The sequence below is a fragment of the Alternaria metachromatica genome (genome assembly GCF_023757995.1).
Source record: "Alternaria metachromatica strain BMP 0045 chromosome Unknown scaffold_7, whole genome shotgun sequence".
NCBI classification, from domain to species: Eukaryota; Fungi; Ascomycota; class Dothideomycetes; order Pleosporales; family Pleosporaceae; genus Alternaria; species Alternaria metachromatica.
This window is the reverse complement of record NW_026055498.1, coordinates 1,366,038-1,392,964: the sequence shown is the minus strand read 5'-3', so window position 1 is coordinate 1,392,964 and position 26,927 is coordinate 1,366,038. Positions and strand designations below refer to the sequence as shown.

The 26,927-nt window shown below is 51.8% G+C and overlaps 12 protein-coding genes across 12 annotated transcripts; 6 read left to right on the top strand and 6 right to left on the bottom strand.

The window, feature by feature from the left end:
- Nucleotides 1–1,285: 1,285 nt before the first annotated feature.
- J4E83_004448 (uncharacterized protein) lies at nucleotides 1,286–1,882 on the bottom strand (the record flags this gene model as incomplete). Its single annotated transcript, XM_049331377.1, has 1 exon — nucleotides 1,286–1,882. One exon carries the CDS (start codon nucleotides 1,880–1,882, stop codon nucleotides 1,286–1,288), a length of 597 nt encoding a protein of 198 aa, XP_049189923.1.
- A 265-nt stretch (nucleotides 1,883–2,147) lies between these two features.
- On the top strand, nucleotides 2,148–2,747 carry J4E83_004447 (uncharacterized protein; the record flags this gene model as incomplete). The annotated part of the gene is made up of 1 exon (XM_049331376.1): nucleotides 2,148–2,747. The coding sequence occupies one exon, from the start codon at nucleotides 2,148–2,150 to the stop codon at nucleotides 2,745–2,747; it is 600 nt and encodes a 199-aa protein (XP_049189922.1).
- Nucleotides 2,748–4,199: 1,452 nt separating this feature from the next.
- On the bottom strand, nucleotides 4,200–5,172 carry J4E83_004446 (uncharacterized protein; the record flags this gene model as incomplete). Its single annotated transcript, XM_049331375.1, has 3 exons — nucleotides 4,200–4,668; nucleotides 4,725–5,113; nucleotides 5,167–5,172. The coding sequence occupies 3 exons, from the start codon at nucleotides 5,170–5,172 to the stop codon at nucleotides 4,200–4,202; spliced, it is 864 nt and encodes a 287-aa protein (XP_049189921.1).
- A 1,310-nt stretch (nucleotides 5,173–6,482) lies between these two features.
- J4E83_004445 (uncharacterized protein) lies at nucleotides 6,483–6,773 on the top strand (the record flags this gene model as incomplete). The annotated part of the gene is made up of 2 exons (XM_049331374.1): nucleotides 6,483–6,488; nucleotides 6,582–6,773. 2 exons carry the CDS (start codon nucleotides 6,483–6,485, stop codon nucleotides 6,771–6,773), a joined length of 198 nt encoding a protein of 65 aa, XP_049189920.1.
- Nucleotides 6,774–7,159: 386 nt separating this feature from the next.
- On the bottom strand, nucleotides 7,160–8,437 carry J4E83_004444 (uncharacterized protein; the record flags this gene model as incomplete). The annotated part of the gene is made up of 2 exons (XM_049331373.1): nucleotides 7,160–8,343; nucleotides 8,392–8,437. The coding sequence occupies 2 exons, from the start codon at nucleotides 8,435–8,437 to the stop codon at nucleotides 7,160–7,162; spliced, it is 1,230 nt and encodes a 409-aa protein (XP_049189919.1).
- A 289-nt stretch (nucleotides 8,438–8,726) lies between these two features.
- J4E83_004443 (uncharacterized protein) lies at nucleotides 8,727–9,583 on the bottom strand (the record flags this gene model as incomplete). Its single annotated transcript, XM_049331372.1, has 3 exons — nucleotides 8,727–8,747; nucleotides 9,061–9,452; nucleotides 9,502–9,583. The coding sequence occupies 3 exons, from the start codon at nucleotides 9,581–9,583 to the stop codon at nucleotides 8,727–8,729; spliced, it is 495 nt and encodes a 164-aa protein (XP_049189918.1).
- A 532-nt stretch (nucleotides 9,584–10,115) lies between these two features.
- On the top strand, nucleotides 10,116–11,219 carry J4E83_004442 (uncharacterized protein; the record flags this gene model as incomplete). Its single annotated transcript, XM_049331371.1, has 1 exon — nucleotides 10,116–11,219. The coding sequence occupies one exon, from the start codon at nucleotides 10,116–10,118 to the stop codon at nucleotides 11,217–11,219; it is 1,104 nt and encodes a 367-aa protein (XP_049189917.1).
- A 4,091-nt stretch (nucleotides 11,220–15,310) lies between these two features.
- J4E83_004441 (uncharacterized protein) lies at nucleotides 15,311–15,901 on the top strand (the record flags this gene model as incomplete). Its single annotated transcript, XM_049331370.1, has 2 exons — nucleotides 15,311–15,484; nucleotides 15,527–15,901. The coding sequence occupies 2 exons, from the start codon at nucleotides 15,311–15,313 to the stop codon at nucleotides 15,899–15,901; spliced, it is 549 nt and encodes a 182-aa protein (XP_049189916.1).
- Nucleotides 15,902–18,418: 2,517 nt separating this feature from the next.
- J4E83_004440 (uncharacterized protein) lies at nucleotides 18,419–19,344 on the bottom strand (the record flags this gene model as incomplete). The annotated part of the gene is made up of 2 exons (XM_049331369.1): nucleotides 18,419–19,150; nucleotides 19,339–19,344. 2 exons carry the CDS (start codon nucleotides 19,342–19,344, stop codon nucleotides 18,419–18,421), a joined length of 738 nt encoding a protein of 245 aa, XP_049189915.1.
- A 651-nt stretch (nucleotides 19,345–19,995) lies between these two features.
- On the bottom strand, nucleotides 19,996–20,544 carry J4E83_004439 (uncharacterized protein; the record flags this gene model as incomplete). Its single annotated transcript, XM_049331368.1, has 2 exons — nucleotides 19,996–20,357; nucleotides 20,406–20,544. The coding sequence occupies 2 exons, from the start codon at nucleotides 20,542–20,544 to the stop codon at nucleotides 19,996–19,998; spliced, it is 501 nt and encodes a 166-aa protein (XP_049189914.1).
- Nucleotides 20,545–22,448: 1,904 nt separating this feature from the next.
- On the top strand, nucleotides 22,449–23,095 carry J4E83_004438 (uncharacterized protein; the record flags this gene model as incomplete). The annotated part of the gene is made up of 2 exons (XM_049331367.1): nucleotides 22,449–22,456; nucleotides 22,504–23,095. 2 exons carry the CDS (start codon nucleotides 22,449–22,451, stop codon nucleotides 23,093–23,095), a joined length of 600 nt encoding a protein of 199 aa, XP_049189913.1.
- Nucleotides 23,096–25,041: 1,946 nt separating this feature from the next.
- GET3 (Golgi to ER traffic- protein) lies at nucleotides 25,042–26,111 on the top strand (the record flags this gene model as incomplete). Its single annotated transcript, XM_049331366.1, has 2 exons — nucleotides 25,042–26,018; nucleotides 26,069–26,111. 2 exons carry the CDS (start codon nucleotides 25,042–25,044, stop codon nucleotides 26,109–26,111), a joined length of 1,020 nt encoding a protein of 339 aa, XP_049189912.1.
- Nucleotides 26,112–26,927: the final 816 nt, after the last annotated feature.

The window sequence follows — 26,927 nt, the reverse complement described above, 5'->3', positions numbered from 1 at the left end:
AATATAAGTTAGCTTAATTTACTAGTGTAAATAGTAGTAATATAAAAGAATAGATAATTTTAGATATACTTTACTATTAAAATTCTATTAATTTATATATATAAATAGGTAGATTCTTATAGATATAGAAGGTTAAGTTAACTTAGTAATATCTAGAGATTTATATATATATAATATTAGAACTTTACTTAGTAATATTTAGAAATTTATAAGTATAAAACGTTAAATTTTATTCTAGAAATATAAAAATAATTTAATAGTATAGTTTCTATCTATAAAGTAGTAGAAAATAAGTCTAGAAGTTATAATACTTACGTTAATAAGTATACTTCTAGAGTTAGCTTATACTATTAGTACACTTCTAGAGTTAGCTTATAGTATTAACTATACTTCTAGAGTTAGCTTATAGTATTAACTATACTTCTAGAGTTAGCTTATAGTATTAACTATACTTTTAAAATTAGCTTACGCTACTAGTATAGTTTTATATATAGCTTATAGTGTTAAGTATTTTTTTAAAGTTAGCTTATACTATTAAGTATTCTTCTAGAGTTAGCTTATACTATAGAGTATACTTTCTAGATATAATTATAGTAGAGAACGTACTTCTAGAGTTAGCTTATAGTATTAAATAAGCTTCTAGAGTTAGCTTAAGCTATAAGACTAGTACTAGAATATAAAAGTATATAAACTAAATTTTATAGAATTTAATAGTAAAAGTTATAAATCTAATAAAGTTAGGTTAATATAATATATTATATTAGCTTACTACTATAGCTAGTACTAAGCCTTAGTAAGAAATATTAAAACTTTAGATAATTAATTATATATACTATAAGATATAATATATATAATACTCTAGATAGAAGTAAAATAATTAAATAGAAGTAATATTATATTATAAAAGCTCTATATACTAGCTAGTATAGGCTTCTAGAGTTTATATAGTCTTATACCTTAAAAAATCTAGTTAATATCTTCTAGCGCTAGCTAGAAAGTAGAGTAGCTTAGCTTTATTTAAAGCTATATTAGATTTTAATATTATACTTACTATAGCTAATATTACTTCTACGTCTACTAATACTATACTATATACTATTAATATTATACTATAAGATTACTACGTATATACTATAAATTATATAATAATAGTCTATTATTATCTATTCTAATAAAGTTAGTGTAATAATTAATCTATTTTAGAATAAGAAAGATCTTATATAAACTAAGAAGAGACGTCTTGCAATGCATTTTACTAGGTATTCTGCTACGTGTCTATATATATCTACATCGCGCATTGCCCGGTTGGGAAGCATTGCAGGCTATCGATCGCGAAAGCTGTTCCCGCAGCGAGGTTAACGGCATTGTTCAAGAGAACGATTACTGTAACGGTATGCTGGTCTTGCGCATTTGCGACTCCGGAACCGCCTACCGTCTTCCAAAGAGCCGTCTCTGGACCTGTCGGCACGCCCACAAATACACCGTTAGATACACCGTTCTGCGCATAGTTCACAACTTGATTATCGATTAACAAGGCGGCTTGCACGGGGTATCGCGCGCGATTGTCGTTCTGAACTATTTTGAACCCGACCGTGCAGTTGTAGTTGCTGCTAGCTGGGATGTAGACGTCTTGTAGTGTGAACCTCCACTGCTGGGCTCCCATGTACCGATTGGTCAACGTGGTGTAGAGCGCATGTGATCCGTCGAGCGGCGCGAAGGGTGCCGTATCAGCCGAAAGAACCTCGGTCTTGCCGAACACAGTATTGGCGCCCCAGGAGTTGGTCCAAGGTGCAATGGCTCCGCTTTCGAAGGAGGGGTTGTAACTCGCGACGAGCGTGTTGCAGGTTGCTGGCGCCGACGTGGTGGATGTTGCGACGATCATAGTCGCTGGGGACGAAGAAGCGGGTGTCTCCGGGAGTGGCGACGGCGTCTCGACCACTGAGCTCGATGTGGTCTCTTGGACTGGCGTGTGGGTGGTTTCGGAGGATGCGACAAGCTCCGACGATGGCAACGCGCTTATCACGGGCGCATCGGTGGAAGAGATGGTCTCGGTCTCGGTCTCAATCGATACAACCTGAGATTCAGCAGATGTCGGCGTGTGCGTGGTCGTGGTCGTGGTGGTCGGCTCGACAGACGTCTCGAGCACGATGGTCGATGCGACGGAAGAGACAATCTCGACTTGGGAGGAAGCGACCTCCGATGTAGCGAGCGGGGCTGTAGCTGTGCTCAAAGGCTCCCTATTGATGGTAGGCGACTCTGTAAGGGTAGAGCTGGTGATAGTGTTCGTTGAGACCGCGACCTCTGAGGATGCGAGCGAGGTTGAGAGACCGCCAGGCGCAGAAACGGTATCCTTGGCCGCTGTTGACTCTGAAGCGACGTCCAGTGAAGACAAGCTTTCCACTACGATGGCCGATGCGCTTGCGCTTGTTGCGAAGACACTTGTGTACAGGCTTTCTACCGACGGAATCGTAGATGAAGAAGATGGGACAGGGTCGGCGAGCGATGCGCTCGTGGCCTGGGACGAGGTAGTGGAAGACGACGCGGTGAGTGACGACGAGATAGAAGATGAACCCGCGTGTGTGCTCATGGCTGGAGGCGCACTGGCCGGTGCAATTGGAACCTTCGCTGGGGAGGACGAGGCGGACGGCACGGACGAGGATGCAGGCTTGCAATTGCCGAAGCCTGGCTGGCAGCCGCTACCGCAGTATGCATCGGTGCTCCCACTGTCGCGTATTAGTATACAGTAGCGTGCGACGGACCATGTAATCGCTGAACATACCAGTATGAGTATTTACTGCAGCAGTTACCCCACTTGGATCCAGCACAGGTCATCCCGAGGGGTGACGCTTGGTAGACATTTCCGCATCGCGCATTGGTAGACACCTTATGAGTAGCGGGCTTCGTGGCGGGGGGTGAAGCGGTGGAAGCAGCGTGAGTTGGTGTCGAAGATGAACGCGTCGTGGTAGCAGGAGTGGCGGCGGCTGGGCCTGAGCAGGAACCGAAAGCAGGGTTGCAGCCTGAGCCGCAGTATGCGTTAGACGATCCGCAGTATCCGTATCTGGAAGTGCATTGTTATTAGTGAGCTCGCCGCGTGACTGTGTCTTCCAAAGTTGACTTACTGCGAGCAACAGTTGCCGAATGCAGACTTCAAGCACGTGAAGCCACTCTTTTCGCCGCAAGTCCCATCCTTTGACACCTTTGTAGATGCCGAGATCGGAACAAGCGAGGTCTTACAATTCCCAAAGCCCGACTGACATCCGGAGTCACAATGAGCGGAAGTCTTGCCACAGTAGTTGTATTTCGAGCAGCAGTTGCCAAAAGAGGAACCGCTGCATGTAAGGTCAAAGCTACTTCCGCAGCGCCCGGTCTTAGAAATGCGCGGACTGCTCACAGCAGCATCGATGATGGGGAGAGCAGCAAGGAGCGCAAGGAAGATTGATCGCATGATGCTGAATTACGTATTAATGATTATTGGAGAAACAGTGTTGATGCGAGACTGAACGAGTGACGAGTCGACGAAAGGAAGGGCTGCTGGACAATATCGGACGGAAGAGATAACGAGAGACGGTGCGGGATACTTCATATCGAAGGCTATGGCGATGATATTTATGGCGCTCGTGATCGCCTCGCTGTCGTGAAGGTCGCCGCTTCGACGAAAGAGTCGAGCTACACCACGCGAAGCCACAAGCGGGTCGATGAAGCCCTGTCGCGAGAGCGAACTCAATGCGGTGAGCTGAAAGCCGAAATAGGAAACCCATGCTTTCTTTCGAGGTTGTTGTGATGTTGGTCGAGAGGGTGTAGAGATCTAGATTGTAGGAGCCGTACGATGTTCACGCGGAGCCGCCGAAGATCAGCACCGTTTGGGCTAGGCTGCCGCGACTAGCGCCCGCCCTCTGCGCCACAGGGGTGAGCTTGACGATGCAAAAAGTGGTTCGCAAGGAGCTCAATTTCCACAAAAGAACGTATACAGTGCGCCTTTGATCCAGACTGCGGTCTGGTCCTGGTACGGGCTGCTCACGACGATAAGGCAAGGAAAAGTGTCAAGGCCCAAGCGATCCCTCGCTCGTTCAATGGCCTTGTTCTGGGCTTCGCACTGGAATCTGAAGTCTTTGCGCGAGGGAAATCGGGTGAGTACATTGGTGGGTTGGTATGTCGATGACGGTAGTTCGCGATAGCTTTCATTAGATGTTAACCTCATTCTACATCTGCGTAATCTTCACCGTCCTCATGATTCCATTGTGCCCCGCTGCAGTTACATCAGCCGTTCCACTAAATTTATCTTGCTCCCACTCCATGTTCAACTCGAGCGTACTCCCACTCGGACTCGCGTTCCCGCTGGTGACATGGACAGTATGATGTTTTGAATCATGATTACTGAGCTGGATGTCATTCCCGCCTTGCTGGCTTGCTTGTTCCAGGTACCCTGAACGTGACGGGTGTCCCGAGTTCCATCTGCGCGAGTGCTTGCGAGAGGCGCTATCATGCGTCGAAATTTCACCAAACACCTGGCGGAGCAAGGGACGGAGCGTGGCGGCGGCGGAGGTCGCAAGGCCGATTCCGGTTTCGACGGTAGACCATATCGCGACGTCGGTGGTAGTGTATAGGAAGTCGGGTATATCGTTGAGGCCATTTATGAATGGGATGCGGACGACTGTTGCGGTGGAGCCACTGGTGTTGAGTTAGCATACGATGCAAGGAAGACTCTAGAGGCGGAATGAGCTTACATAGCGCAGCAGGCGAGTACAACAACCACCGTCATCTTCTTCCTCTTGTCCATCTGCAAGTTGTGCACGATGAAGATTGGAACAATACTGAATGTCCAGTCCGTGACACAGGACAGTGCAGAGTAGCCGTAGAACGAGTTCACGACGAACCTAGAGGGGATGCAATGTCCTTTGCCACCGCGGAACTGTTCCCAGAAGAACGAGACAGGCCAGCATTGGAAGGTGAAGACAAAGAAGAAGTACACGCTGTATACTTGGATGGCGATGAGGGCGATCCAAAGAATCATGCGATGGGTTCTATCCTGGGCGATGCGCAGAAGGAAGATGCCGATGCTCATCTTGAGGAAGATATTCGTAACAACGTATGTGGGCTCGCAAGTCCACCACCACTAGTTCGAGTCGTTAGCCTCATGGAATATACTGTAGACGTGGTATGACAAACCTTCATACCGATGGGATACTTCTCATCCGGGATGAGATATCGTCGCTTCCCGGTCCCATTCTGGACACCTAGCAGCGCGGAGCTACAATAGACCAAGAAGGCCGCCAGGGTAAGAACAGAGAAGTAGTCATCGGCCGCGATGTTCTTCACGAGCACCAGCTTGCAGTAGCATCGAAGCAGTACTAGCAGGGTGCAAATACAGATGAAGAACCCCAAGACGCCGGTGAACTCTCCGGATCGATCTTCTCGCGGCATTGTTGTCGGTGGAAATGTGGTCTAGATATCGGTCCAACTCTAAACTCACCATGCGGGGAGACGGCTATGTAAACTGTGAACCCTTCGGCGCGTCCTTTTCCATAGGGGTTGACATGACTTGGGTCAAGACCTCGACACGAGCGCCATGCATGCAGGGACAAGAGAATGGCCTGTGTCGGTGAAGGATTTTCCGTAAGGCGGGCGACACGCGAGCATTCCATGGATGATCCACAATCCGTCTCCACAACGGCTGGACCCTGACTCGAATTACGATCCTTTGACGTGATGCTACTCGATCGCTTGGTAATCGCGAAGCTCGGTGAAAACCCACGGAAGGCTGGAAACTGGGCCAATTTCCGGGAGGGTGGTTCCAAGTGTTCTTGGTTGGTTCCATGTGGCTGATCTAGATCTGCGCGGCCTCACCAGGAGCTGCCGCTTGAGCCGCATCTGTTGAGAACTTCAACATCAAACATCTCGGATCCATCGCACCGTCTTGTCATGGTTGCCATTGACTTGTTCCTTGACGTCGCGTCGAGGCTTGCGGGATATTCGCCAGTATGCAACACAATTGTCTATCGTGCGAAGGGGAGTAGTGCTCTCTCTGACCCTTGCGGCTTGTTCCACTATCTGTGATGCACGCCGCTTCCACGCTACTGCTGTCAGTCCAAGCGTGTCGGATTGTCCCTTGTGATCCTTAGGAAGCGTTGCGCGGCGTTGGGCTCCAAAGCAGAGGTCGCAGGCACGCATGGGGTTCCATTCCAGAGCTTTCCAAGGTTGCGATCGAAGAATGAGTCGTCGTGAGCCGCGGGTGGCTGCGCGAGGCGAGACGCCGTTAGCACATCAATGAAGCCATGTCGTAAAGATCTGATTCGCGCGGTGGGTGGAAGGTCGCGGAAGAGGAAGTCGACGTCGCAGAGTGACAGCGGGCGGGCTGATGGTGGTCAATCGGAAACGGGGGTTACGCGATCCGGACGATGTTCGCCGGGTTGGGCAGGCCTGTTCGGGTAAGGCTGGATCTAGCTAGCGGCCGCTTTGACGCGTCCAACAGGAACCCCCGCGCCATGGGCGTAACCTTGACTTCACCACCTCATACGTGAGAGACGTTTTCTCAAGGCCGCCCACAAACATCACGATGACCTAATACATGCGACATCCTGCAGTACCCGGACGCCGCTGCCGACGTCATCGATATCGACGACGCGACTGTGACAGCTCTGGCATCCGAGAGTGAGGAGTCTTCGAAAGAGCGCATGCGTTGCAGCGAGAAGCTCAAGATTCTTGAAGACGGGTTGCGAGCGCTCCAGGACGTTCGCGACATCTCGCCGCTTCCACAGGGTGAAGGTATGACTTGATGATTAGATCGGCCTTGCCATGAGAACGCCATGCTAACATGTTCAAGATGCTCAGGATGACGGCACGGACTCGGAAGAAATCGAAATCCTGCCGAGCCCAGAACCATCTGAAGGGTCTGCGCACGACAGTGTTGACGAAGTTCCGGTGGTGGATGTATCGGAAGATGAGAAGCTCTCATTCTCTGATTAGCATGCTCTCTCCTGTGTTCGAAAGGCCATTCTTTGTATGAGCAACGAGTCTTCACGTTCGACAACGCAGCGGCAGGAAATGCTATGAGAAAATTAGAGACAGAAAGCGATGACCGGCTGATATCGTCAAATTGATAATCCTTCTCTCACGAAATCGGTGATCCCGTCTTTAAATGTGTTGATATGGCTCTGTGTAGCTACTGATACCCTTCCGTCTTAGCAGCATGACTCGGCTTCGTTCCCAACTGCATAACGGGACTATTAATAAAGTTATCCAACCCATCATGCGTGAAGAACGTTTGTGCCTTCGATATCTGAACCTCATTCGCGCCTCTCTTCCAAATACTCTCGTCATACGCCGTGACCGCATCTTTCAAACTCGCCGTCCCACTCTGCACGCTCTTCAATGCTTCAACAAGACAATGCGCAGAGTAAAAAGCATTGTTAGCACCTTGACCGCGGTGGAACGTCATAGCGTGGGCTGCGTCGCCACATAGCGTAACCCTCCCGTTGTGATTATCCCAGGGGACGGTCTTCCATATCTTGAGCTGATCGCGTAACACCGGGGTATCCTCTGGTATCCACTCAATAGCACTCTTATACGGCTCCGCCCATCCATCCCTTTTCACATGCGCTTTAAGCCTTTCCAACCTCCCGTCTTCGTTATCATGATCCTCAACATATTTCAGCGGCCACGTAGACAGGATCTGAAACGTCCAGGTACTCGCGTCTTTCTCATCGGGCATATCCAGCACGTTTGCGCGGATGTAGTGACCTCCAGGATGAATCGCGATGTCGACGAGTGGATGGAGGTGTTCTTTGATGAAGAGGGCTTGCTCGGCGGTGTAGGACGCGTTGAAGTTCATTAGGGCGAAGGGGAGGGTGTCCATGTTGCCTTCTTTGGGTATGAGACAGCGGCGCACTTTTGACATGGCGCCGTCGAGGCCGATGAGGATGGTGCCGGTGTCGGTTGTGCCGTCTTCGAAGTGGACGGTTACGCCGCCGTCCTGGGTTGTCTCGTAGTGCGAGAAGCTCTTGCTGTATTGCACATCCAATTGCTCTGCTAACAACATGCGCAGTCTTCTAATATTAATCTCGCGCGCCTTCGGTATCGGAAATGCGAAAGCCTCTTCGCGCGTTTGGCCATTATAAATAACAATCCTATCTTCGCCGAGCGCGGCACAATCGACGTACGGGTCGACTTGACATGAGTTGATCTGCGCGCTGAGCTCTTCTGGGATGAGGTCGAAGAGGTAGGGTCGTGCCCAGCCTAATGTGAAGGCCCATTGACGATGGCGGTACACGTCGGCGCCTTTGTCGTAGATGTTGAAGGAGATGCCTGCTTTTTTGAGGCCGTGAGCGAGCGCGCAGCCGGCGGGGCCTTGGTGCGTTAGTAGGGGTCTGCTATGCTGGGGGATTGGTTACACACCGGCGCCAATGACGATGACTTTCAGGCTGGTGTCGATGCTACCCATGTTGGATGGATGCGGTGTGGGGTATGAGAAAGGTGAGGTTGCGACGGTGGAGGCAAGACACGATGTCAGTTTCGAGAGACGCTGGCTCGCGGCATGAGCGGTCTTAACATAGCATTCCGGATCGATGCCATGCTGCAGGGTCGTTCAAGCCGGGCGACATGTGTAAGCTAGCGCAAGAGAGTGGGGGATGCGATGCAGATGCGGCGGATGCGGCGGGCGCCGTTGTTACTAGCGTCCGGCGTCGGTTCTCCTCTCCAGTGCCGTGCCCAGACATCGAACGAAACACAGTCTACGCATGGGGCTTGGACGTCTCCGAGAATAGTCATGGACAATTGCGCTCGACTATACTGACCATGGACAGTACCTCCGCGTGTCGCGCCTCCGCTTGCTCAAACTCCATGTTCGACATTCATCCCGACAGCATGGCAAACTGCAGCCCTGACAATCTCCCTGACAGTCTCCACTTCCTCCTCGTTCCTCGGCGCATACACCATGATCCAGCTCGGCGGCGCCAACCAAGTCACTGGAAAGCGCTGTCCCCAGCCCCTCTTCATCACCAGTCTCGCGTCTTGCGGGCTTACATACACATGCAGCGAGTTGTCTGCCGGATGCACGTGCGCGACCTCGTAGAATATCTTGTGCGCGACGGGGTTGATGGTCTTGACGTCTGGTTTGACGTAGATGGCAGGTCCAGTTCCGCCTTCCGTCTTGCTTGGCCGCGTATCGATATACTCCGAGTACGCCTTTGTATCCGCAAACTCGCGCATGAGATCGTGAAGAGTCGTGGAAGCGCCCGGTGTTATCTCCTCGGGGAACTGGCGTTGTGGTAGTGTCCAACGTGTAAGTCCTGGTCTACTGCCAACGCGGTCCGGCACCTTCTGAGGATTGATGTAAGACGCGCCCGTATCGGGAATTGGAGATGCATCGAGCAAGTTCTGGCGCGTGTAGAGCAAGTAGAGTCCCCATCGACGGATCTTGATGTAGCCTTCCAAGGTTGGAGGCGTGCCACCCGTTCCTGCGGCGACTCAGCAATCGCATTCACACAGGCTGAGAGGGTCGCGAACCAAAGCTTTGCCAGCTCTTGAAGTCATACCAGAAGGCCAGTCCCGCTGCTGCTAGGCCAGCCAGCACGTATTGGGCGGCCATCTTGAACGAGGGTACGTGGTGATCAAGAGAACGCTCCGAACAGAAGGGTTGGTGAGACGGGGAGGACGTCGCGAGTCTGAGAGTCTGCGGTGTTCCGTTTCAAGATGCGGACTTGAAGGTTAATGGGGGCCGCGCGATGTGGGGCGAGTGAGGGACAGGGCTGTCGCGGGCGGGAAGGCTAATGGCGCTAGAAGATCGGATCCCCTCACGAGCGCCCAATGACCCGGCTGCATCCCCGCAACACCTCCGCGACCCATCCACCGCCATGTCGCGATGCACCAGCAATATCGCGCACGACAGGCGCAACGCGTCATTCGCCTTTCGCATCGTCTCACCTCGCACCCAGGCGACACCACCGAGTTCGCGACGCAGGTGAAGAGTTAGAGAAAGTGCTAGCGACTCCAAGGCATCCGCGGTTTCAAACGCTACTATTTCCATCGCCACCTTGAAACATCGCTCGCTCACTCCATAAGACGAGGCAACCAGCCTTTATACCCAGCAGAATGCACTCCTCCAAGTGCTGAACAGCCAAATGGTACTCTGCAACTACTGCGCCGCTCAACAGACCCAAAGGGACGCCGCCGACGCAACGCATCCACGCGCCTTAGCATCGCATCCCCTGCACGCAGCCCAACCCGAAGAATACCTCCGACCCTCCAAACAACGCGAACTATCCATCATCGAAGAAGCGCGCACCGAATCGCTAAAAGCCGAGTCCCTCAACGCAGAGTCGCTTAAGACAGGCCCGCCTACGCCAACCCAGCCACAGCCCAAAGAGCGCAAGTCGCGAGCACACAAGATGTCCATCCCACCCCAGCTGCAGCAGCAACTGCGCCTGCTCATCCGCGCAAACCACATCCTGCACCACCACGGCCTCGTCGATGCATTCGGCCATATCTCCGTAAGACACCCGCTCAACAAGGAACAATACATCATCGCTGGCTACGACCCCGGCGCCCCAGCCCTCGTCAAGAATATGAGCGACTTTATATCGTACTGGGTGAAGGACTCCTCGCCCGTTGATGCGGATGCGCCGCAGGGATACAGCGAGCGGTATATCCACGGGGAGATACTAAGGAAGTTTCCCAAGGTGAATTGCGTTGTGCACTCGCATTCCGAGGACGTCATACCCTTCACTGTAGGACACGGCACGATGGAACCGCATCCCGTGCGACCCGTGTTCCACATGGCGGGCTTCATGGGCCTGGGCGGCGCTAAGGTATTCACAATGGACAGTCTACGTGGAACGTCAGCGCCCTCCGAACACGACCTCCTCATCAAAAACGCATCCCTCGGCGCCGCTTTCGCCTCCCGCTTCTCCCCCGAAAATCCCGTCGTACTACAGCACAAGCACGGCTTCACGACGTTCGGCGCTAGCATCGAGGAAGCGGTGTACCGGGCGATATATACGCAAAAGAACTGCATTTTGCTGCAGCGCGCGATTGCGATTGCGGGGGGCGATGCGGAGGGGGTGTCGTATTTGAGTGCGCAGGAGGTCAAGGATTGTGCGGTTATGAATGCGAAGACGTTGGATAAGTCGTTTAGGCTGTGGTTGAGGGAGGTGCAGGTTAATCCGCTGTATGAGAATGAGGTGGGGGAGCCGGAGAAGGGGAGGGTTGGGGGGATGAAGATGTGAGGGGATGTTAGGCGTTGTAGTATAGATGTGAGGGACGTGAAGATACCATGATGGGGAATATACGAGTGAGAGGTCTACATTGTTCTTCAATGTCTCAATACTCATGTCTCAACGCTATTGTAAGCTGCTGAGTCTAGATGATGGAGAACTCTTGAACTTGGACTTGGAAGGCTTCGTATGCGGCGGGCAAGAGAGTTCCCATGCCTACGCGTCTGAATCTGCTTTCGCCAACCTGCTCAAGAAGGAGTACCCAGTACACAAAGTCTGGCTTCTGCTCAATGTGGTAGATCACATCTCCCTAGTAGACATTAGTCTCGGCGCACAAGTCAAGACGGTCACTTCTTACGATAGTCTGCTCTTCCACGAATGGAGCATCTAATACGGCGGCACACTTCAACCGCTTGTAGACCCAGATAATCTTAGAGTCGTCATCGGTACTATCGTCCTCCTCTTCTGACAACGACGAGTCCCAGTGGTAGAGTTTCTGCTCATAGACATCACCGCCTTCGCACCCCTCTTCGTTTGGAACTTCTTGCCACTCCTCGCCCAATCCCTCCGCCTCAGCCGCTTTAGCGATCTGGATGGACCTCCAATCCTTCGCGCTCCTACGCTTTTGCTTTGCCAGAAAACACACATGTGTATATGCCGTTTTCGAAATGTGATCGAATTGGACAATGCCCAGAACTGCCTGATGGCTAGCGTTATGCATGTTTTGGGTGATGAAGTGGAATGTTCGGCTTAGTTTGGGACGGCGCCGATAATAAGGATCGTGAAACTCTCGAAGCCATTGAAGGTTAAGGTCGGGTAAAGTGGACGCTTCACGTACGTAGCTTTCGGCCCGCCGTTTGGCGCTCAAGTGTCCGGCTAAGTGGAGGTAGCCTGTAGAGCTAATCACTAATCGTCGTGGCATTTCCTCTGCTTTCTGGATGCCTTCGTATTCTGGACAATGGACATCATCTGGCCATTTTTTGACATCTTTCGTGGCGATCCAGCTCCATGTAGGAATGTGAGGTAACTCGCCATCGTCAAATTGCTCGCCATCACAGAACCAAAGCAGCTGATGTACATTTTTCCCTTCCCACACACCGTACTCTGGTATGTACCGATCCAGAGCTCTCCGTGAACGTTCAAACTCTTCGGCGATTCCTTTGATGGCCTCGGGACGATCGGATGAGACTGTCAGAGATCTCATCGTATATCTTTGCAATAGCGTGTACCACCGCTTATCGGCAAATGTATCGATGTCACGCCCTACCTCATCTACTGCAGTGCCATCGCACACCCACGTAATACCATACGGCATGAACGCGAGGAAACGTTGCGCAAGATAGCGTTCTTGCAGCGTCCACGCCCGTTTTTCAAGAGGACCCGTGAACAGATCCCATTGTCCGTACAATTGCGTCATGTTGAATTTTCCTTGTATCTTCCCGTTGACGCGATAAGGTAGTCGGAATATCCTCGCTCTCGGACGATTGGTGATGAAGAGACCTTCAGTAGAGTCTTTGGCTCCTGAAGCGCCCACGACCAGAGCAGCGTTTTTGTACACATCCCTCATCTTCGCTGCCTCGGAAAGCCAATCTTGGTGGTCGTCCTGTATGATGCAGAGAGAGTCGATCCATACGTATTTGATGCCCATGCATTGAGAGAATTCCACACAATCTTGAAACGTCTTAGGCAGATTCTCAAAGGAGATACCATCCTGATGCGATTCGAGGTTTCTGGCCGTTGTACGGAGTGGTCGATTTCCCGTCGAGCCCCAACAATGACTTAGAGCTATATATCGTCCCCCTCGGCCTCTGGTTTCAACGAGTCGGACTGAAGGTCGCGTGCCATCTTCGCAAATCGCTAGTACACGAGTTGGCATTTGCACCTCCTTATCAAGGATGCAGTCGTTGTGATCGCTACACATGCTCAGCCAGTGCTTGGTCAATTCACATACTTGGTCCATGTGTGGCCCAACAATTGGTGCGCGATTATTCAAGCTTGCACAAGCAGGGCTGCCTAGATTTCATCGTTAGGATCTTCTGGAAGACTTAGATCCCAAGCTTCTTACCGCGATTCGCCCATACAGCAAATTCATGTCGACCTATGCCTGTTGCACATATTCGGCTGTATCGCGGGCCCCCCCAGCCCAACCCCAAGTTATAGTCACTTATGAAGTGTTTCATTACTGATAAGTACGGGATACGAGGGTCCGTTGAAAGGATCTTGCAGAACTGGCACATCCCTGGAGTGACGTCCGGGACGAAAGTAAGGGATTGTTCTGTCGTTTTACTCTCTCCTACATCGTTTTCCAATATCTCTTCTGTAAGCTTGACACAGTAGTCACATAGCTCTGTAATGTCCACGATGTTCGGTTCTGACTCGTTCGAGGTGTAGTTAATCTGTTGCTCAGACAGTGCTGCCATGGTAGGAAGCTCTGGTGCAGCTGCAGTAAAGCGCATACGATTACGATACAAGCCGGTGAGAACCACGAACAGGTAACGTTGCCAGCGTGTGCATGCGCGTCCGGGCGCGTAGTTGCAGAATAAAATCGAAGTATGGGAAGGAGAGTAGTGTTGTTGTGCTGGTCGCGAGGTTCTCAGGCCTCTCCAGATGGAAGCAGGTGTGGGTGGGGCAACGCGTACATAGCCCCGCGGGCCGCTCCTTCACGAAGCCGCAGGATAGGCTGCAATACTGCCGCGTCAACCGCGGCTGCTACCTAATCGTTTTGAAAGCACATTTGTACTCAAAGGATTATTCATACGTACGTAATGTTTTCGGCAGTTAAATTGATTGGCATCTTGTGAAGGTACATACTATCGAATAAGAGCCGATCACTAGGACTCGTAGAAAGAGCCAGCATGACTCTAAATAAGACGGCCCACACGGAAAGGTATCACTGGCTTCTATAAATAGTTGAAATAGTAACATGCAAATTGTTTGGGCATCACCCTGGAAGGTTTCTCTATGCAATCGTTATGCGTCCTTGAATTGCGATTTGTGAAGGGCTCGGGCATTTTGGAGGCTCCCTCATAGCTCTTTAGCAACTTGCTGAGGTCTTCCGCTTGTTTCTTTACTTTATAGGTTACCTTGAAACGCTCGTTAGCATGCTTAGTGAGTAAGACCACAGCTTGGTGGATGCTAGCTGTGAAAGCTGGGTCCTAGGTGTCTGCCTTGCCTTGGTCCTAACCCTCGTGGCAGGCGTTGTCGGCTGGATCTTGGAGGTCTTGGACCGTATTGCGCAGCTTGGAGTACAGCTGGACGGTAGCTGCTCGGCTGAACGAGGTTGCGTTGCTCGGGAGCTTCTCCAGGATTTCGGCCTTGTTCATCTCTAGGAAGTACTTGACTTGGTCCTGCTCCTCATCGAGCGTTGCCTTCATGGTGTTAGTTGAGCGATGAGTACACCATTTTGCAAGCGTACCTGGTCGAAATCGGGCGAGGCTTCTCGGGAGTCGAAATCCCCGGAGAAGTCTTTGTGTTGGTATTGTTCATAATGTTCCCGAATGTCTTGTTCTTGGGCGTGGAGTTGCTCTTGGGCTCTGCGGGCTTGCTGCTCTTACGTCCGTTGATGCGCAGCTTCTTCTTGCGTTTTCTTGACTGCCTTCTCGGTTTTGGATTTGCGCGTCGTTTTCCATGGTTTGATCGAAAATAGTGCGGGTTTGTCGTGGTGGTTTGGCAAAAGATCTTCAACGGGCAAACAGTTATGAGTACTAACAGAATCTACAAGCAACTACAATAAGTAGAGAGTATAAGGTATAACGCTAGCAACCGAAAGTGCTGCGGCTACTATGAACTGAGATTCACACAGCGAACAACATAATATTATCGACAACTCTACTGTGATTTGAGGTGGCCTAGAATAGAGACGTTAGGTTTCCCTTGGGCTGGTGTGCGATATTCAACAGGGACCAGCGTTGGGTTTGAGACGCGGTCCCCAAAAGTTTGGATCATTAAAGGTGAAGTGAAATAGAGCGTCGGAGGAGAGCTTCGGGCTAGCGCGTTTGGTTGTATCTTCGAATTTGCTCTCAGTTCTACACTCTAACACCTCACCTCGCATCACCTCATACCGTTTTAGTTTCCTATACATCAACAGCTACCGATTCTGAGTAATGTTTAACGCCGAAAAGCAAGTGGCGGCAGCGCAAAAAGCCCAAGCTGTTCACCAGCTCGCTCTGGACAGCCGCGGCTCCGATGCTGCGCTAGCGCAGAACCAGGGCGATATGATTAAGCCGGTTCCCAAGCACACGCTCTTCTTCGTGAACAAGAACCCGAGGGGCTACAAGGTAAGCCTGTTCACTTCCCGTCTTTCCGCAATGACCTGACAGTTTCAGTACGAGAGTTGGTACTTCCTCCACGGTGAAACACTGAGGTCAGCCTTCGGCTCAGACTTAGCGAAGCGCCTGGTAGACGAAGGTCTCATTCTGTCCGATGAAATTGAGGAAGACGCCACCGAGGCTGAGCCAGTGGCACCGAGCAACCACTTCCAAGAGAAGGCGAAGTCGCCTATACCGCAGCCCCTAGCGAACGAGCCCCAAGAGCCAGCGACCAAGCCATTCGCATCCAAGAATGAGCTGCCCGACAAGCCTGCGCCCAAGCGTATCAACGAGTCCAAGTGGGCTTCTAAGAAGTCCAACACCGTGGCGGGCGCGGGTGCCCTCACGAACAACCGACCTTCTACACGACAAGGCCCACCTTTGTAAAGCGCGCCCAAGAAGAACGTCGTCCGCGGAAAAGTCGCGATCAAGAACACTGTATTAGAGGACCGCAGCCCAAGCCACTACACGGTGGACATGATCACGCGCTCCCTGGAACCTAGTATACAGCATCCTAGATACCCCTGTTCGGAACGGGCTCCTAGATACCCTCATGTTACATACAGGACTGTGCTTAGGGAACACTCTCACGCAAATATCAACATCAAGATGCTTTTAAACCTGCGCGAAGGTCAATGGGCTCAGCTTGAGTACCTAAAACCCCTGTTCTGCTTCGACTACCAAGATGCATGCCTGCTTCCTACGTCATTCGATGCCGCAGAGCGATGAGCTTTCTAGTCTGCGCTGGTTCACCCCTGCTCTCTGGGATACGGTCTCGACGGTCAATCGAAAGTGCCGCTCCGAGGATGTCTGCGTGGCAACGGGGCTGTTTCCCGGCATGTATACCAGCCCTTACATCTTGACATTACTAATTTCGCATAGATCGCGCGGCCGCTATCCGAAAACTGTCTGAGTTTCCTAAACACACCAAAACTCCTGCTCATGCTCTTGCGATTCATGTCGAAGAGCGCAAGAAGCCCGCCTTCGGTGATGGTTTTGATGGCATCTAGAAAGCGAAATCTTGCTCGTCCTCTAAGTGTGGACTATTTCTGGGAAGTGAAGATTCCTGGATCTCAAGAACCGCAAGTGTAGACTTGCTATCCTGGAGTGCAGACTCCTACATCTTTGCAAGCGTAGACTTGCTTTTCCATGCACATTAGTCTGATCAATCACGAGGTTGCTCCTATTAGTAATTGCTATGCATTACCGTGATGTCTAACTTATATAGCTACGCTAAGCGGTACTTAGTTTAAGCAGCAGGTCTTCACGCATCGAAGACACAAGTCTACACTCGTGAAGAGACTCTCTTGGAATCGGGAGCGGGAGGAATGAAGGTATTTCTAGAAAGTGTCACTCCTATCTATCTAGCCTGGAGTGAGGATATCCTTTAGGCCCTCGAGAAGGAGATTAGTAATGCCTAAGTTGCTGGCAACGCTAATGACCTCAATCGCTGCGTCGATCTTGGCCGTCTTGACGATCTCGGCATGCAGGTTCTTGAGATCCTTAAGTTCCTTGGCATGCGCATTCCCTAGCGACTGGAGCTCCGTATTTAACCTGTCGACCTCGCCTTGCAGGTCTGGTCAACCAGCTCGATCGTTCTGGTACACTTCATTGGGTCTAGGCTCCTCGTCGTGCGTGATATCGGGAAGGTACCATATCTCCTCCGGTTGCCAAGTTCCTTCATGGCTCACGCACCCCCATCGCTTAAGAATATCTTGCTCGTCTTGGGTTGGGCAGATTGGTACATCTAGGGGTGGACTGGTATTATATGTTTTCTTCCACCACTGATAGTTGGCGAGGACATCCCCGCAGCACTAATACGATCAGTTGAAGGCGTTTCCAGTGCGGGGTTGGCATTGTCTTGCCCACGTGCTTTCAGCTATCGCAGTGGCGGCACGGCCTTTCGCACGCTGTGTGCTTCTGTCGCGATGCTCGGTCCAAGGCTCACTACATCTGGGACATTTGGAGTGATGGGGGCGCACACCGTGGGTCCCATTACCCCCTTGAACTGGAATCGATCCAGCTAGAGGCCTGTAGCATTTACGCTCATATCGCAGAAGGTCGCTATGATTGGAGGAGCGCTTCGAGTTGCTAGGAGGTTGTCTGCGCGGAAGCGCAGCCTGTTGCTCGAAGTGCTCGTAGCCACTAGGAATGTTTTGACCAGAGTCGCCAAAGTTGGAGTTTTGGCCAGAAGAGTGACCGTACATAAGAGGTACCTGGTAGCCGTAGCCACTAGAATGACCGTAATTTTGAGGACCGTAACTAGGATGGCCATACTGGTCGTATGCGCCGGGGTTGCTAAGAGGGGGGCCGTGTCCTTGGTAATCCAAGTAAAATCATGTTCTCGGCTGTTAGATTTGTTGATGCGAAATAAGATGTCTGAGTGTAAAAGTGAGCAAGACTGTAAACACAAAGAAACTCTCTACCCCGTCACACTCACGTTCATTCCTGGTCGTTCTATGGCTGTAAACGTGCAGCAGGGTTAAGAAAGTTAAGTCCCGACCCCAACATATCATGCCGGTATGCTTACGTTCTGGAGAGGATAAGATGACAACTCAAGTCTACCCGCAGCATTAGTCGGTACCACATGTGCAATCGAAATTATCAACATATACTTCATATACTTTACCTCCGCGAACACAACACTGCAAGGAAAAGAAATAGATTTATATAAGATGTAAGAAGCGTCTGCAACTGCCTAAAGTATTGTGAAAGTCTTCGCTTCGTCGCGAGAAGTCTACACTTCCAGAAGAATAGAAGTCTGCACTTCCAGAAGAAGGGAAGTCTGCACTCCCGCGGGGAAGTCTTCACTTCCCGGATCAAGGTCTAGACCTTGTAAAACACACGTCTCAAAGTTGCTTGGCACTGGTCGTAAAGTCTACACCTTACAAAGACTAGTGTCCACTAGCCATTCGTCTGGAAGTATGCGAGCATGTCGTTTTGCTCAATGACCGTCTTCGTGAGGCTCCTTTGCGCATCAACATGCTCGTTGTTACACTTGATTAGCTCTTGGATCTCGGCCGTAGCCGCTGGGAGACGACCAGCGTCGGCCTTGTATTTGGCGGCATCGCGACGGGCTTGAATTGACTTGAGCTTCTCGGCGTAGTAGAGCTCCTCAAAGTTGCTCTCGGATTCTTGCTCTTGTGAAGTCAATTGCTCGGCGCTCTTTAGCTGCTGCTGAAGCTCTAGGATAGTGCTGGCTGCCGTCTTGGCCTCCTTGTTTGCAGTCTTCAGAGCGTCGTCACGCTTCTTGTACATGTTGGTCGCATCTTGGAGTCGTCTCTGGAGCTCGCGGATGTCATTGGAAGACTTCTCGGCTTTCTTGTTCGCGATGTCGATAGCCATTTTGCGTTCCTTGGATATCTCTGCCGCCTTTCGAATGTGAGCGTTGAGACTTGCCTCGAGTTCTAGGATACGGTTGTCGCGCCTGCCGACGGTATCTTGAGCAACCCCGAGGTTCTTGGTCGCTTCCTTTCGGGCTCTCTCAGCCTCACGAAGCTTGTCTTGGAGACCGCGGGCGCCATTTTGGACATCGCGGAGGCGGTTGCCTTTCTCGGTAGTCGTCTTGATCAGGCGAGTGACGTCTTTCGAACGGTCTTGTGCTAGGATTACGCTCGCGTTCAGCTTCTCGGTGGTCTTGGATAGAGCGCCTATTATGTATCAGCACACGGACAATTGTTGAGAACGATCAACCCACTCTCGGTAGCGGCCTTCTCGTTCATGAGATTCTTCATGGCTGCCAGGAGCTCGATGTCACTATTGATCTGAGTGACTTCTTGGTTCATCTCGTTTCCGCGCCTGGCTTGGCGCTGAAGTTCTCGGACGTGCATCTCGTGTCGTTCTTGCTCGGCGTCGTTTGCCGGCGCGACATGCCCTGCCGGCGAAGCCACGATAGTCTCGTGGCATAGGTTCAAGCTCGCCCGCTCGGCATGGCTAAGCCGCTCGTAGTAGTCTTGGTCGTCGTCCATATTGGTGGGTGTGGTGAGTGTGTAGTGAAGAGTGTGGATGAGCATTCGCTCAGAGGATCAGCCTGTGGGGGTAACGAAGCGCGCTAAAGACGCGCTTCCACGTGCGCAACCAGGTGCACCTCGAAACATCACCTGGGCATGCAGGTGAGGTGCAGCTCGAAGGAAACACATCATAATAGTGTAGTCCATCCAAAATTTGTATCCATCCCTCACATAGTTACTTATACCCTTGGCGTGGAGGTCTAGATATTGTCCGTTAGAGCAGTCAGAGGATTTTTCTAGGTTGTCTATAACGCTATGATTATCTAGTAGAAACGAGGTTAATGGCTTTGTAGCGAAGGGTCTACACCCTTCTAGAGAAAGGTCTGCACCTTACAGGAGAAGGTCTGCACCCTCATAGAGAAAGGTCTGCACCTTCGTAGAGAAAGGTCTACACCTTCGTAGAGAAAGGTCTGCACCTTTCAAGCAAAGGTCTACAGCTTAGATAGTAAGCATAAACTTACGTAGCGGACCTCAACCCTTCTCCATGTTCTGGAGATCTTCTTCCATTCTGTTCAGCAACAAATTGCTGCGTTGCTGAATCGAATCGAAAAAACGCCTCAAAGTCTCGGATGCTTGATCTTCCCCAGACAATGTGACCTTTGCTAGGCGACTGCGGATCTCTAGGACATCAGGTATATTGGATTTTATGTCGTCTTGAAGTTGGTTGATAGTCTCGAGACGGGCTTTCTTGATGAGGAGTTCGCCGGCAGGTATCTTGGAAACTCGCTCGCCCTCTTTGACCATGTTGTGCTTGTAGCACGTGTATCGGAACCGGAAGGCAATTGCATCGTCCCAATTCTCGGTCTTGGCTTGGATGGCAGAGTTGACATTTACTTCAGATAGTCAGCAACGTGAATGAGCGTGACGGGGAGTACACTTACGGCCAGCAGGATGCCCAGCGACACCGAATCCGGACTCTATATATCCTAGGGCTAGGCCATTGATGAGCATCTCTCCAAGTGCAGCCTCCTCTTCGTTGACCACAAAGCTGACTGGGAAGCTATCCCATCGGTAAGGCATGCCTAGGTAGATAGCTGTATTCTCGAGCAAAGGCATAAGGAAACTAGAGCGCTCATCCGACGTTCCATGTTCACGCAAACGATCCAAAACCCTAAGCGCGTAGCCGACATATGCTAAGGCTCGGGAGTCTCTGTGTTCTAGGAATTCGCTAGGCACTGCGTGAAGTCGTTCTTGGAGTATCCGACAAAAGTCCGCTAGGACACGGCGACGCTTTACTGATTGCATGCGCGTGGACTTGGATGAGCATAGGAAGATGTGCTTCCCTAATTGGATCTGAGATTCCTCGGAAAGATGACGCTTGGCATTGTCGATTCCCATTCCAGTTTCAATATTACTAGGTGACTGGTAGCCGTCAGTTAGCAGGGTGTGCTGCCCGCTCACACATATGAGGGCTGAGGTACCTGGGCGAGGTACGTCTGGAGCGTGTCGACGATGACAAGAAGCTCGCCAATCGTCGGCGGTAGGCCAGTACTAGGTGCAACAAAGTATCGGACATAGTGGCCAGGCGCGACCATACTTGCGTTGTGCAACCAGGTGGTGGTTTCAATACTCTACATATGGGATAAGCATGACGACCGATTCATCCATGATAAACTTACGGTAGTGTCGTAACTTTCGCTACTAGGATGCTCTGAGCCGTAGAGCTCGACTAGGTCTGGATCTCCTTGGCGGTACGTTTCCGCTAGGTCACCATATACGATACCACGGAGAACACCATTGGGTAAAGCCGCTAGGATTGGCACGCAGACGCGTCGCCAATGTGCGAGGCCATCCCTAGTCTTGGGATGATTCCGCTTGGACTCGTAGTTGAAGACAGCATCGGCTAGGGCGACATACCCATGCTGAAGTAAGTCGGCGAATGGCGAGAGCGGCCTAGCGAAGGTGAGTAGGCTGGTATCTTGGGTTTCAAGCTGGCTCTCGGAATCTAGGAAGGACTCGAAGGAGTCTTGGACGGTGGTGTTGTCATGCTCGGAAGAGCTGCTTGACCGTACGCGCTTGGGTGAAGACTTGGCGAAGTCATGGGCGGCACCGCGTTTCTTCATCGTGAGTATTGGTGAGTGTCACTAGGATGGTTTCCAGAATTGAGTTCATGAAGACGCGTTCGAGTGCTGGTGGGGAAGGCGCGCGTGGGTTGGCACCTTCCCAACGCGTGCCACGAACTCACATCTCCGCCTACACACCCTTCTCTCCATACTTTCTCGCCTCTACATTTGCCATAACCTAGTCAGAATGACGACCAACAATCCTGCATTTATCCGAGAGCGCCTACCTTCCGAGGACTACCTCCCCTTTGTCGAGAAGGCGGATGCGAGGCTCCGCAAGCTCGAAAAGAAGAGACGAGACATCGAGGAAGCTCACCTCAAGCTCGTCGCCGAGAACCTAGAGCACGTAAAGAACTATCAAGCGCCCCCTAGTATGTCAGCGCAGGATGCGCATGCCCCAGTCGAGGGGCGAAGTGCGTCGAGCCGTTTCCAAGACAAAGCCGTGAGTTCCTCCCCCATGCTGCCAAAACACACACTAACTGTATTTAGTGTCAGACCGGGAAGCGTACCGAGATACGCAATGCAGCGGCCCAAACCAGCGCAGACGTCAGGCTCACCTCCAAGCGACGTGTGGCTGCATCTAACAGCGCACACTTCCAAGCAGATAGCGAAACCGCAAGTCTTCCCCAGCCAACAGCCCAAGACTCCGATGAACCGGTGTCGATGAAGAAGCCTAAGAAGTCGATCCAAGATTACTTCCAGCCAGCGTTCGTGGTGGTGAGTGACCCTAGTACCCCCGACGCGAAGTGTCTGACCTTGTACAGCACGGGGAGACTTCATCTCGCGCCCCGGAAGACGATAACAGGTCGGGCGATGAGGGTTTAGATCCTCAGCGTTTCCTAGGTGCAGACCTTGATCAAGATGAAAGTGTAGACTTTCTCGAAGCGGAAGGTGTAGACCTTTTTCAAAATGGGAGTGCAGACTTCCCCGAAGCGGAAGGTGCAGACCTTGTTCGAATTGGAAGTGCAGACTTCCCCGAAGCCGGGAGTGCAGACTTCCAAGACGTTTCAAGAACAGGAAGTGCAGACTTCCGGGGTGTCCAAGGTGCAGACCATGGCGTTGTAGAGGGTTTGAACAACGAAGACGATATGCTCTTCGAGTTGTCCGAATTCCAAGAGTTGGCAGATATCGAGGACTTCCCGATGGAGAACGCCGATGAGGTCCACGAGAGATCGCAAGCGGGTGAAGCCGAGGGGGATGAGGGCGATTCCGAGAATGGTGACGCAGCGAGCGTGATTCAGGGTTTCCAAGCACCCCTACGCAATGTCGGTCCACCCACAAATCGAGGCAAGAAAGACCGCCGAGCATTTGAGTTGCCCATCCGCGTATGGATTCCTAGCAATGCCTCCCAAGGTGCCTGGCATCCAATCGACACGCTGAGCAACGCAATCCAAGCCAAGCTTCTGAAGAAGCTGAACGAGGTGCTGCGAACGAAGAAGTCTAAGCCCCTCTGGGCTCGCTGGACCGATCCTATCAACGCTCCTTCGCATTACAACCAATGTACGTGAGCTCTATGTGCGAAGCTACGCAGACTGACTGGTTCTAGGCATTGCCAATGGTCTCATCTTGAGGAAGGGTCGAAAGTACGCCGAGAACCACGAAGCATGCGCATGGTGTGTCAAGAAACACCTCCTTTGTGCGTTGTTACACCAAGCACCTATGGGGCAGAGCATCTTCGTGGGCATCCTTCCCCTAGAACGTGGTCTACGAGTTGGCCAAGAACCCCGGCAGATAAGCTACTGGATAGAGAGGGATAGTACATTCGATGAGTGTTCCTAGACTGTCTTCTTGATCCTCCGATATATCTATTTAGAACCTACATTCTTTGTGGCCCTTATTCTTTTCTGCTTTCCTGATGTCCGTTCATACGCCTACAATGTAGAAATACTCTACACGCGTTCTGACGAATCGTCACCGTTCAGGCTTCTTTGATCCAAGGTGTACGACGGTATACGGAGAGAGGACCTCGCGGGTGTGAGAATGGGTTGGATCTACGCGGGCAGAGTAAGGGGGTGGGTTCGCGGGAGTAAGCACGGGCAGAGCGCGCACAGGCGCACGAGAGAAGCTGCGACCCCAAATCTACTGCGCGATTGTCGCGATATGGCCCTAAAACGCCTGGGTGCTCGGAGAAGTCATTGCAATAGATGTGCGGTGTCAGACGTCGATGATGGTGTTGTGGTGGTGGTGGTGACGGTGCGGCGCTTGTCCGGAGGAGCGAGGCGGACAGCCGGGGTGGGGCCAGCGGCGACTTGGCGGCCACGGCTTGTGGCACGGCTGGCACATCAACACGAGTCCAGCCGGTTCACACACCACGTCACATTTGCACCTCAACTTCGTTAACATCTTTGCGCGTGTTTTCTCTATGTCTCCATCTCGTATCAAGGACCTCAGCCATCTACGAAAGACGTTGATCAGTGCACCACGTTCCAATGTGTCTCAACGACAAGGAGCAGGCTAATCATGAACAAGAAAGGGTCTTGCAAGTACACACACAACTCGCCATTGTTGTACGCAATTTTAGCCGTCGCAGACACTAGTCAGGTTATGAGGCGATATCTTTTTGAACGCTTGGGTGTCAAGCCTTACTTCAAACCTTTTTCCCGAGGCTTTATATCTAGAAAGAAGAGAAGAGCAGTGCCGATCGTGGACTGACAACATGTACCCCGAACCGTAGCTTTCAGATCAAAAGATCCCCATGTATACATCAGGCTGCGTCGAAATCACTACGTTACGAACCACATCGGCGCCAACGGTCGCGATGCGTGATGAAGATACGCGCATGGCTTTGAGAATACACATAGCATTGTCTAGCAGGCCGCAACAATATGAGAGCACAGTAGGTGTCGCGCCGCACATTCGCATGCACAGATCGCAGTATACAAGGCGATGTAGACCTCAACTTGCAGTGTAGAGCACGCGGCTATAGGATGAAGCCCTTACGTAGGCGGCATGCTGCTATGAATAAGCGGGGAAGGCGAGCAGCTCCAGGGCCGAAGGCTAGAGATAGGAGATCCGTCGTGGTAAAGCAGATCCGCCGTTGGAGTAGCGGCGGGGTGCTGGATGTTTTCCAGGTTGGGGATCAAGGGTTAGGCGGCGGGGTGAGCGCCATATGTGGCTGTGCAGTGGCGCGTTAGCGCATGACGCGCCCGCCCGCATTCCCACCCAGTCAGCTTTCCTGCGCGACTTGCTTGCTCTGCAATAACGCAACCATACCGCATCTACTCTCACCGTAGTCATTCCACGCTTCTCGCGCACACAACCAGATTGAGCTATACAAAAGAACCACAGGAGGTCTGAGTGAAATCCAGAGGTAGGCGCTTCCAGGTTGCATTGCCCCTCCGAAGCTTCGGGAAGCAGGCGAGCATTATGTTTGGGCAGCTCAGAACACAACTAACACTCCCTCCTACAGCTACACACTACCTCCCTCTATACCGCCATACCCCGATCACCAGACATGGCCTCGACCGCGCTCATCGACGCCGACATGGCGCCCACGCTCCAGTCCATCCTCGACCAAAAGACGCTCCGCTGGATATTCGTTGGCGGTAAGGGTGGTGTCGGAAAGACTACAACCTCCTGTTCCCTCGCCATCCAGCTCGCGAAGCACCGCAAGTCTGTCCTCCTCATCTCGACCGACCCCGCGCACAACCTCTCGGATGCCTTCAACCAGAAGTTTGGCAAGGACGCGCGCCTCGTCAACGGCTTCGACAACCTCAGCGCCATGGAGATCGACCCCAACGGCAGTATACAAGACTTGCTGGCGAGCGGAGCGGAAGAGGGCCAAGACCCCATGGCGGGCCTGGGCGGTATGGGCAGCATGATGCAAGATCTGGCCTTTAGCATTCCCGGTGTAGACGAAGCCATGTCGTTCGCCGAAGTGCTCAAGCAGGTCAAGTCCATGTCCTACGAAGTCATCATCTTCGACACGGCGCCCACGGGCCACACGCTACGCTTCCTCCAATTTCCCACCGTAATGGAGAAAGCGCTCTCCAAGGTTTCGCAACTCTCGCGCCAGTTCGGGCCCATGCTCAACTCTTTCCTCGGTGCCTCCGGCAGACTACCCAACGGACAAAACATGGATGAGCTGGTTGAGAAGATGGAGAACCTGCGCGAGACAATTGGAGAAGTCAATGGGCAGTTCAAGGACGCCGACCTCACCACGTTTGTGTGTGTCTGCATCCCCGAGTTCTTGAGTCTGTACGAGACGGAGCGGATGATCCAGGAGCTCAACAGCTACGAAATCGACACGCACTCCATTGTCGTCAACCAGCTGCTGTTTCCCAAGGAGGACAACCCCTGCGAGCAGTGCAATGCGCGACGGAAGATGCAGAAGAAGTACCTCGATCAGATTGAAGAGCTATACGACGAGTTCAACGTGGTCAAGATGCCGCTGTTGGTCGAGGAGGTGCGCGGCAAGGAGAAGCTCGAGAAGTGGGTATTGCACACCGACTCAGGTTACAGTGTACTAACAGCGATTCCAGATTCAGTGAGATGCTCGTCAAACCCTTCGTCCCACCGCAGTAGGCCCGTGCCGTTCTCAAACGCGGTAACAAGTAGCCTAGATTTGAGAGCCTCAACCCCTTTGGTACCGCTTTGGGCCTCACGGTACATTTCTCTTTTGCCGATTTCTCGCCGTCTCACCCTTGTACCTTGTACATCTTGCGATACCATGTGGTTCTGCGATTTCGCGTATTTCGCTTTCTTCCCCACACATCACGACTCAAGCAGCACGGAGTTCTGTACCTTTAGCGACTAGCCCCGATCTATCACAGCCGGTGGAAATGAAAGATTCTGCCAAAGCAGGAAAAAATTTGAAAGCCTCGTTCTCCATATGCGTAACATGCCCGTGGACAGCTGACTTGAAATGCAGCACGCGACTGGGAGGATTCGGAGATATACGTTAGCCGCTGAAGCAGGAACGCCAGTGCCTGGGGTGCATTCAGCCCACCAACACAATTATTGGGACTGTTGCGCACCCCGCATAAGTACCGTGCACTAGCCCAGAAGGGCGCTGACACCGACGTTTCTTGCTTCTACACCACCACACAGGTTCGGGGTACAAACAGCTTCTGGTCTGATCCGTGATGTTGCTGTTTAGGTACCTTCCTGTCCACGTTAGCGAAAGCCAAGAGGCGCTTCTGAGTTGACTACGTCATGCTCTTACCCCGCAACATTCAGCACCACGAAGTGAGCGCTCCACCTCCATCACGACAAATACCCGTTTGTCGCGTGCAAGCAACTCATGCGCATGCCAGCGCACCGCAGTCGCACATGCTTAGAATGCGCTGACAGCTGAGCGGCAGTGCAACAAGCACACATAATGCACTCTCCATCCATGAC